The sequence below is a fragment of the Mandrillus leucophaeus genome, unplaced genomic scaffold (assembly GCF_000951045.1).
Source record: "Mandrillus leucophaeus isolate KB7577 unplaced genomic scaffold, Mleu.le_1.0 Scaffold37, whole genome shotgun sequence".
NCBI classification, from domain to species: Eukaryota; Metazoa; Chordata; class Mammalia; order Primates; family Cercopithecidae; genus Mandrillus; species Mandrillus leucophaeus.
In genome coordinates, this window is record NW_012103920.1 from 3770418 (window position 1) to 3780349 (window position 9932).

Consider the following 9932-nt stretch of genomic DNA (forward strand, 5'->3'; position numbering starts at 1 on the left):
GAAAATAAAACAGAGAGCAGGGGAAGTGGGAAGAGGGACCAAATCCCTCCTTACAAGGGGAGCAAAATCGTGCAAAGACTTAGGAGAGGAGAGAAAGAGGCCAGGTTACGAGGTAAATACAACTTTAAGGCAGGAGCAGAGCAGACAGAAGAGGGGAAACTATTCTATTTCTCAAGTTCCTAGTATGCCCTGGCCCCGTACTGTGAAATGACGTGTATAGAGTGTGGGCAGAGTCCCTGGCACATGTTAACAGAGCCTGCTCTTTTGAGCATTCACTCGGGGCAGGCACCATGCCAAACGCTTGGTATACATGCTCATCATTATCACAAAATCCCTGTCTACCTCTCACTAAGAAAAAGACGGGTTCAGAGAGGTCAGCTAATTTGCCTAAGGTCTAACATTTGGGGCAGAGCAGGATTCACATCCTCATTTTGGCACCAGGCACCTCCAGGGTATGTCTCCCTGCCCAGTGATCCTCCTCACTGTGCTGCCACCAAAGGCTCTCAACAATGTCAACCTAAAACAACAGCATCCTCTGGCCTGGAGATGCAGGAGGGGTTGGCTGTGCCATTCTGACCCTGCCTTGCTGTATCTGTTGTTTTGACCTTGAAGATGTTCCAAAGTTGCCACCATGACCCATCAATGCTCCATGGCAGCCCGACATGCCAGCTTCTGTCTGTCTACGGGAGTCTGGTCCCTATTTATACCTACCCTGTATTCAGCCTCTAATGGCTGGGAACACTCCTCCCATGCAAGCAGGTTTGTTTTAACTGCTTCACGCAGTTCAGTCCACTTGCAGCCTAAAAAATGAGTTGAAGGAAGAGAGTGAAGGGCTTTGCGGAGGTCAGAGGGTGAGTCAGAGGAAGACCTGGGTGCTGACCTCAGATGCTGTGTCTCCTGGTCGGTCCCTCTTCCCCAACCCCAACTGCCTGAGCTCACATCACTGTGACAGCGACCAAGCCTAGCCCCTCATCAGCAGCTTCAAGCTGAGCTGAGAGTCAACGGTCAGTGATGTTTCCCTGACGGGTGTCCATCACTCCTTCCAGTCTCTGAGGATCCCAGGCTGGGTCTGCTTGAAACAGCCAGAGCCATGCTTCCTCAGGCAGGACACAGACAGCAGGTCATAAATCACTTCTGGGCTGCTTCCTTCTCTCATTCCCAGATTTCTCTGAAAGGGGTCGAGGTGGGATCCTGGAACAGGAGATTCTGCAACAGCCTGCATATTTACATCACTGAGGGACCAGTTGTAGCTCAAAGGTGGACACTGAAACTCTGAACTCTTCTGTTGAAGAAAATGCCTCTGAGCTCCCCGGCTTCAAAATTGGCATCAGGAAATGGCAGGGAAGTTGGTGATCTAAACCAGAGATAAAACAGGGAGGCAAGAGCTGATCTCAAATATGTTTTTATGTATACACACGCAGAGCTCTTCCGCTTAGCTTTTCTAGGTTACATCCATTTTTTATTAGTCTCTGAGATCCCAACTTTGGACAACTACTATGTATTTTGACAGGGCAAAGGTTTACAAAGACAAAGGCACGTGTGAAATGTCACACAATTATCTAGTCATCTGTCTTCTCCAACAGAAAGATTTGCCTACACCATAAAAAAGTGAAGTTATTCCAGCCTGGCCAATATGGTGAAACCTCATCTCTACTAAAAATATATTTAAAAAAAAAAATTCAGGCATGGTGGTGGGTGCCTGTAGTCCCAGCTACTCGGGAGGCTGAGGCAAGAGAATCGCTTGAACCCAGCAGGTGGAGGTTGCAGTGAGCCAAGATTGCACCACTGCACTCCAGCCTGGGCAACAGAGCAAGACTCTGTCTTCAAAAAAAAAAAACAAACAAACAAAAACCGTGAGGTTATTTTAGAATTCATTTGAAAGATATATGTAGGACTTCCAGATGGGGTCATTTAGTTTAAAATAACTCCAATTACAAATTAGGCAGAGTCCATTTAAAATGTCCGTTAGGGGACTTGAATGATTTCATGGGTCACTTTGTGTAATCATTGGGAGTTCGGAGGGACAGTCTCCACTGAGATGCCACAGGTCTTTGTCCCTTCCAATGTTGTTATCAGCAACTCAGGGGAAGAGCAGGAAATTCAGAAAACCTCCAACTATTTATGAGCTCCTCTGTGGCCCACACCATAGGAGACACTCCAGAGGCACAATCGTTAATCCCGACAATACCCAATCTGCAGAGGACAGACCTGGCTCTGTGAGGCTAGGTCATATAAAAAGCACATCAATTTCATTTGCCACTGGCACTGAGCTGAAAAACAAATTGAAACTACCTGATGGCACATTCTAGATCCAAACCGATTTAGACAAGCCCAGAACGGACTGAATCTAAGGACATGGAGCTTATGGAGGATTGCTATGAATTTCTGTGCTTGGGTTCAAAAACAAGCACACAAATCCAGGATGGGGGAAATGTGAGAAGAAAATGCCTGGGCTTGAGTCCACTGTCCATGAATGATGAGTCACCAGTGTTAGGTGTCTGCCAGAGAGGCTGGTGAAATTGTGGGCTGTATTAGGAGCAGACAAACTGCAGCTGAAGGAGGTGGAGCATAGGTGCTCTCCCTATGATAGGAGGCTCACACCTGGGTGTCTGCGTTCAGTTCTGAGACTTGAACCCTCAGAGGGCAGCAGGAACCAGATGCGCCCACCTGGGAGTTAGTAACCAGAAGGAGTTGGCACTTAAAACCGAAACGTGGAAAAGTTAAAGACGCTGGCTGTATTTTGAATGAAAAACAAAAAGCAGGGAAAGGGTGTCATACTGGCTCTTTCCAATTCCCAAAGACTCTGCTGCACAGAAGCACTTATTATACATGGCTTCATGAGTCTGTAAAGTCAGGGCTAAGGTCTAGAAGAAGGGAGTATGACTTCAAGTTAAACAAGAGCTTTCTTCACAATCTCAAGAACTGTGGGAATACAGATGGACATAATGGGAGGTAAAATTGAGATCAGCCCCTGTCACTGGAGGTGATCAGGTACATAGAGTTAGAGTCATGTTGTGGAGTTTTGTGGGCTCTGGGCACCGTGGCTTCTGTGGACCCTTTGTTCTATTAAAAAATATTTTAAATTATATTTTACAACTATGTTGGTATGATGACAGACATAATCCATGCTATACTACATTCCTCTTGTACTTCTATTTTTAAAGTTTTTTAAAAATGTTTTTGTGGACCCTCAAGAGTCTTGTGGGCTCCAAGAAAGGTGTCTGTTGGGCCGCATGGAGAAGTTGTCCCTGAATGCAGCCAGCTCACCTAAACCAGGTTCAAACTCCTATACTGGTTGGAAGGACGGTGTTCAGATCAGATCCCCAAACTTCCTCCAGCCTGAGGTTCCACAAGGTGAATTCTGCCAAAGAAGACAGGAGTGCCCAAAATCTCTTTTCGAGATTGTTAACATGAATGTGTTTTAAAGGGAGCACAAGTTAAAGAACTATGTACATGCTTCGATGCCATTGTGTAAAAACTACACACATACACCCCAACTATTACAGATGGTAATCACTGAGACCAAGGTTTAAAGACTGGGGTGGAGATGAGGAATAGCAGTTCGTTTATTTGATAGCTCTTATTTCTGTCCTGTTCAAATGTTTATATTTAACAAGGAGCATGTATCACTGTTATAAAGGTACTAAATAAAAACTATTAACAGAAGGTCTGTAAATTTTACTATAATTTTATTTTGAGTGGATGGGGAGGTTTGCCCAATATGCTATTCTTTCTCAGATAAGGAATACTCCTTTGTGATGGGGGATGCTGCGAGGATGTCACAGAGCATGTCTGGGGTTTTCAACGCACAGAAAAACACATCAGAGATATCAGCAACACCCACGTTGCCACCAAGAACTAAGGTATAAAACAGGGCTGTAAGGGACCCCTTTACTCAGGCGTCAGCCAAACAAACTCAGAAACAGAAATTCAGAAGCCACCTGCATTGACATACTCATCCTGGTAATCACAGGCGTGTCTACGTTTGGTCTGTATTTTCTAAAACTCTGTTTCTTTCCCAGGTCGAATGGCTGCTGAATGCCTTTGGAACAGGAGCTATGAATCACCCCGCCCTCAGGGCTAGGAAGGAGGGTGAAAAACTTCACAGAACTAGCACTACCGCACTACCGAGGAGCCTGTCCTCTGAGTTATCATGCATGAGAGACGCAACCCGCATCATGATCGCCCTCATATCAGGTCCCCTTTTCTGTTTCTGCTTTTCTGTTAATCAGTTCTGAGTTCACCACAATAAAAATCTTTGAAGGGCTGAATGCTTTTGAGACAAATTCCCTCACCGGTGCAGGCTGTGAAGAGGATGAGAAAGGATGACAGTGGAAGAACAAATCATAAAGCTGACCCTAATTGAAGGAAAACAAAAATTAAGGAGATGCCTATCCCCTGAAAAAGGAAAGTGGAAACAAACAAACAGAAAAAGAAACCCGGGAAATCTATTGACTGAAAATGACAAGAGTGGGGGAAAACAGGCCCCATCATAATTTTATAGCTCTGTCTATTGTTTAAAAGCAAAGAAGCCCTTTCATTCCCACGTTCAGGTGTGCACAAAACTATGTATTAAACACCTCCAGTCTGCGCGGCCGTGTTGCGTCTTTGTCAGGTGAAGAAAGCGAAGAAGGTTGGTACACCTTCCCAGGAATTCTCACTGAAGAAAACGTCTGGATTTTTTATATCTCTTGTGCAAAACAAACAGATTTCATTAAGTGATGTATATTGTTTTCCAAGGAAGAACCCTGCAGAGACAAAAACAAATAAGCAAATAAATGAAACAAAAATATGATTTAAAAAAAACCCAAATTCTTCCAATGCTAATTTACTTGTTATCATGGTTCTCTACAAAGGCAGAGATCACTAATTACAGGTTTTTCCAGAGTACACATTTCATGTCAAGATCATCCAATCCAAACAGTGTACGGAAAGCCCAGGCCTTCTCCTTCACTTTGCCCCCTACCCCACCCTACACATACGCCCCCATCTAAATGATACCCTTGGAAAGAAACCTTACACATCTCATTTATCTATATTTTGCTTCCTCCCTTGCCTCCCTGTAACCAAATGTGAGCTGTTCTCTAACTGCACTGGAAAATCAGAATTTATTGTACATACGTTTGTGTTCCACTTAATAAAAAAACCTATATTTTAAGATAAACTTTGTTAGTAATTCATGAGGTAAGTGACTATTTATGCTAATCAGGCAGAAATATATTCTCAAGCATAATGCATTACATAAATTTGAATGCAAAATGTTCAATTATGAAGTAAATACAGGTAATGCAAATAATAAATTACCTCTAATAAAAATTATAAAAGATGTGTCTTGAAAGAGAGAGCGGCTTTAACTTACAACTGTGAATTGCTTAAAGAGAAAAGAATTAATACACGCTGAATTACTCTGATGATTATTTAGCACATAATTCACCTATTCGTAACGACTCCTAGTAATCAGAGTGTTGTTTCACATCCTCCAATATGAGGCAAGACTGTTTCCTCAGCAATTTTACCCTTATCAGATTATCTCGTCTGATTCTATTAATTTTCTTCCATGAATCTGCTAACAGTGATTTGTGATTTACTTACCCTGCTAACTGAAGACTGTTAAAAGGATTTATCTAACACTAGACCTAAGAACAGGGTATGCCTTATCATTCAGTTACTCTGAAGAACTCTTTCTCAAATCAATTTAGTTGGTTTCATAGTGAAATTTAGTGGACACTGGCTAGTTCTGCCCCATAAAATCAGCTCCTAAACAAAGACTTCAGACACTATACCTGATGCATCCCGTTCTATTCAGGTTATGGATGTCTGATTCCAGCATGATGTATTTGAGTTGCTGTAACTCACAATCAGGAAAAATACATTCCTTTAAGCTTTTAATCTTTGTAATTTGGACATGTACAGGGGTTTTGTTTTTCACTTTTGCATGAAGTCGTTATGTATGTACTGACGTGAAACTATCATTGTGTTTCTGATGTTACTGTGTCACAATATTCTATGCGATGCAACCCATGCCCTCCTCCCCCTCAAAAATCTTCTATAAATATTCATTGCTTTCAGAAACTTTAATACTACTGGTCTGCATTGGTCAATAATGACAAATGCATGGTTTCTAAATTACTGTATATTGTTCTACAGAGATTACTATAGTATATATAGCAAGGGGATGCTAAGCAGTAAGAAAACACAGTTCACATTGTATTTGGATTAGATTGGCTTGGATAGAAGTGAAACAAACAATGTTAGCCAAGAAGTCTAAGGAAATGTGGCCCACTGTAATTGTACAGAATCAAAAACCTGAATAGTACTAATTAAAATGAGAGAGCTCAATTGTTATAAAAGAAATGCTGCTAACAGAGAACTGTAAATGTTTAGACACCCCTGTGAATCACTAAATAATAACGTAAAAAGGATAAAAATGAGAATTAAGTTGTAAGCCTGAGAGCACTACTGCTACACATCTAAAAAAATAATTCTGATCCTCTCTTTTTTTTTCCAGGAGAAAATGGGAGACTATAAAAGACCTTGCAATAAGAGAAATAAAAATACCATGTCTTGACAGCAGTGTACATAAATAAACCATAAAAATGTGCAGATAATAATATATTTAGCTGCCCAAACATGGGCATTTAATTTCTAGAAATGATATATAACAATGTAACAATTAGATACTCTGCCACGAATGTGTACGGCATAGTCTTCACCATTAGCAAATTTTGTGTATAAAATAATATTATTTATTATAATACTGCTTTCAAAGGCATACCTTACAGCTTTTCACACAAATATGATGCAAAGGGATTAAAAATATATCATAAACAAAAAATAAATTCCTTCTAAATATACTTAAATTCCTATTTTACATGAAAAATATAAACTTCAGACATTTGTGACTACTGACTTTTAAAAAGACCTAGAAAACTATTGTTATGGGCAATGTTAAATGACATAATGCTTATGTAATGGAAAATGTGGATTTTCCTCTAAATACATAAACTATAATCCCTTAACTTCATTACTAGGTAAAATATTGTTAAAGAGAAGGAAAACAAGGGAATTCTGCTAGGTTGCATAAATATTGACATAATCTTCACTCTTTCTTCCCCAAACTGGTAATAGACATAGTTTATTCCACCCAACAAAATGCTCCTATAAAACCAAAACTACCCTTATAAACAACTTCTCTGCAGTCTCGATGAAAAGAAACATTACTTGTCTGAAAAATGCCGACAGCGCTGCCCTTTTCAGATTAGGATGTGCCTACAAATCTTTTGGGAAGTCTCCCATTAAGGATTCCTGGGTTTGCTGAAACTGAAGGCTACCAGGATCAGAGAAATTAACACAGGTCTAATCTGGTGCAAGGAGCGAGTGAGAGACACCTGAGGTTATAAATAGCAAAGTATGCTACGGGGTGGGGAAGACCATTCTGAAGTGCAATGTTCAAGATGCTGGCTTAATATATGACTAAGTGTCAGAAGTCAGGTTTTCTGAGAATTACTTTTCAGATAAACAACTTTATAGCACTGCACTTAATCTTACTAGAGGCATCTCATTTATCACTGAATTACAAGTAACTTTAATTCTATTGATATTGCCATAAAGCCCGTTGAAAATCCCTCCTGGCACTTTTAAAGGGTTTGGGGCCCTGTTACATGGGGATCCGCTTGCAAAGGTCTCAGCCAGAAATTACACCCGGAGGGTGTCTGTATCCCCTGGCTTCTTTGTCAACAATCAAGAAGAGGAGGGGCAAAAATGATCCCTGCATCTGCCAGCACTTTCTTCGGCCCCTTTCCTATAGAGTCGGGTTCTCCCACTTCAGTCAAACTAACTTTCTGTGCCTCTTTCCTCCTTCCACATTGGGTAACCAGCTGCTTTTCACTTCATCGACAAAACTGGACACGGATCAATTTCAACTGACCTTTGCCGAAAGGTGGCGCTGTTGAGGTAAAAACCAACTCGCTCCAACAATAGTTTCCACTCTTCGATCTTTTTGCAGGCTTTTCAGAATTTTTTTTTTTTAATGCACCCTCCTAGAGTCTCCCCCCACCCCCCCGCCCATAAAGTAAAATAAATACGATTAACAACCCCAAATGCATTTCATTAATTGAAGGAATCAACAGTCCCAACTTCTAAGCAGGCGGACTGGTCTTCCAAAGGCCCGGTCGGTTTCAGGAGCTTTCTCTCCAAATAAATCTCTGCTTCTTCGACTTGCCTATCGCTTTAAAATCTTAGAAACAGAGTTAGTTGTTGGTTTTCTTCTTTCTCTTTTCTTTTTCTTTCTTTTTTATTTCTTTTTTGCATACACTTTAACAGAATCGATCTAGAAAATTGAACTACTTATTAGCATTTGCAACTGGGGTGGGGGGAGCAGCCTCCCCTAGCCCACCCCCCCCCCCCAACTCTGGGTTTCCGGGCTAGTTCCAGAAACCGCGGTTTAAAATTTAACCCTTCGAGGGGAGCTGGTGAGGGCTGGGGTATTGTTTTTCCCCCTTGCTCCCCGCCACGATCAAGTCCGAAATAATTAAAGGAAACGTAAAAGTGCAAAGGGCGCGCCTGACCCTGATAAACAGAGGTCAGATTTCGTAAGGGGATGGGTGAGTGTGAGAGAGAGAGTGTGTGTGTGTGTGTGTGTGTGAGAGAGAGAGAGAGAGAGAGAGCGCAATCTGAGTCTCAAAGGCCAAACTCTGGCCAGTCAGGAGCCGGAGGGCTGAGCCCGGCTGACCTGACTTTGAGCTTCCCTGGAGTTATCTCGCATAGGCGCTCGGTCCGTCCAAGGGCACGCGACGCCAGCGGGCAGCCAGTCCCCGTGAAGAATGGCCTCTAACCAACTTATTTTACCTCCTTTTAAAGAGAGTGATAAAATGGGCTTTCTCTCTCCACGGACTCACAGCATTCCGGGCAGGCGCACGGCGGGGCAGCGTCCAGCCCGCAGCCCCGATCCGGACACCCCAGCTCATCCCTCGCTTCCCGGTCCCTTCCCCTCCCCGGCCGCCCGAGAGAGGGACAAAGAGTTGCGGCCAAGTTTGAGCGTCGGGCACGGCCAGGCTCAGGGAAGGAAGGTCCCCCGGCAGACACCTGGGTGCCAGAGGTGGTGCGAGGAGGAAAAGCTGGGAGGCGAATTCATAATTCTAGGAGTGGAGGGCAGGCAAGGGAGGGGAATCAGGCCAATCCCAGCCAAGCGAGCCCCTGGCGAGCTGGGGCTCCGATGGAAGGCCTGTCTCGCGCTCCAAAGAAAAGCAAACCGTCCTTCCAAGTCCGCCCGGGTTGCCGAAGCCCCTCTGGAAAAACTCCCTCCCCTCTTACACCAAACTTTGCGCCGGGCCTCGTTCCCTCCCGGGTAGGCAGTGGCGCAGGAAGGGTTAAGCCAGCCCGTCCCAGCTGACAGTCAGCTGATTGGGCCCTGATTGACAGCTCCGAAAAGTTTCCTTGTTTCTATACTATTATGCTAATCGCGGCCGCTCTCGCCGCCTCCCATTGGCCCGGAGTGCCAGTCAATTTCTCATTTGGACCTGACGTCACGAGTGCTATAAAACTCAGCAATTGCTTTAAACTCTTCTTGCTGGATCAGAGGCTTTAAAATCTTTTTTCATCTTCGAGCTGTAGCTCGGGCTGCTTGTCGGCTTGGCCTCCCCCTCCCCCCTTTGCTCCCTGCCTTGTCTTTCCCCAGGACTTCGCTATTTTGCTTTTTTTTAAAAAAAGCAAGAAAGAACTAAACTCCCCCCTCCCTCTCCTCCAGTCGGGCTGCACCTCTGCCTTGCACTTTGCACAGAGGGAGAGAGCGCGCGAGGGAGAGCGAGAAAGAGAGAGAGAGGAAAGAAAAAAAATAATAAAGAGAGCCAAGCAGAAGAGGAGGCGAGAAGCATGAAGTGTTAACTCCCCGGTGCCAAGGCCCGCGCCGCCCGGACAGACGCCCGCCGCGCCTC

General features: G+C 43.7%; 1 protein-coding gene across 1 annotated transcript in view; it reads left to right on the forward strand.

Annotated features, from left to right (window-relative positions):
* The first annotated feature begins 3233 nt into the window (after positions 1-3233).
* MAF (v-maf avian musculoaponeurotic fibrosarcoma oncogene homolog) overlaps positions 3234-9932 on the forward strand; it is a 12754-nt gene continuing 6055 nt past the window's right edge. Inside the window, exons 1-4 of the mRNA XM_011990122.1 lie at positions 3234-3354; positions 3739-3863; positions 4023-4197; positions 8860-9346. Coding sequence (XP_011845512.1) covers positions 3234-3354; positions 3739-3863; positions 4023-4197; positions 8860-9346 — 908 coding nt within the window. The remainder of the gene's footprint in view (positions 3355-3738; positions 3864-4022; positions 4198-8859; positions 9347-9932) is intronic.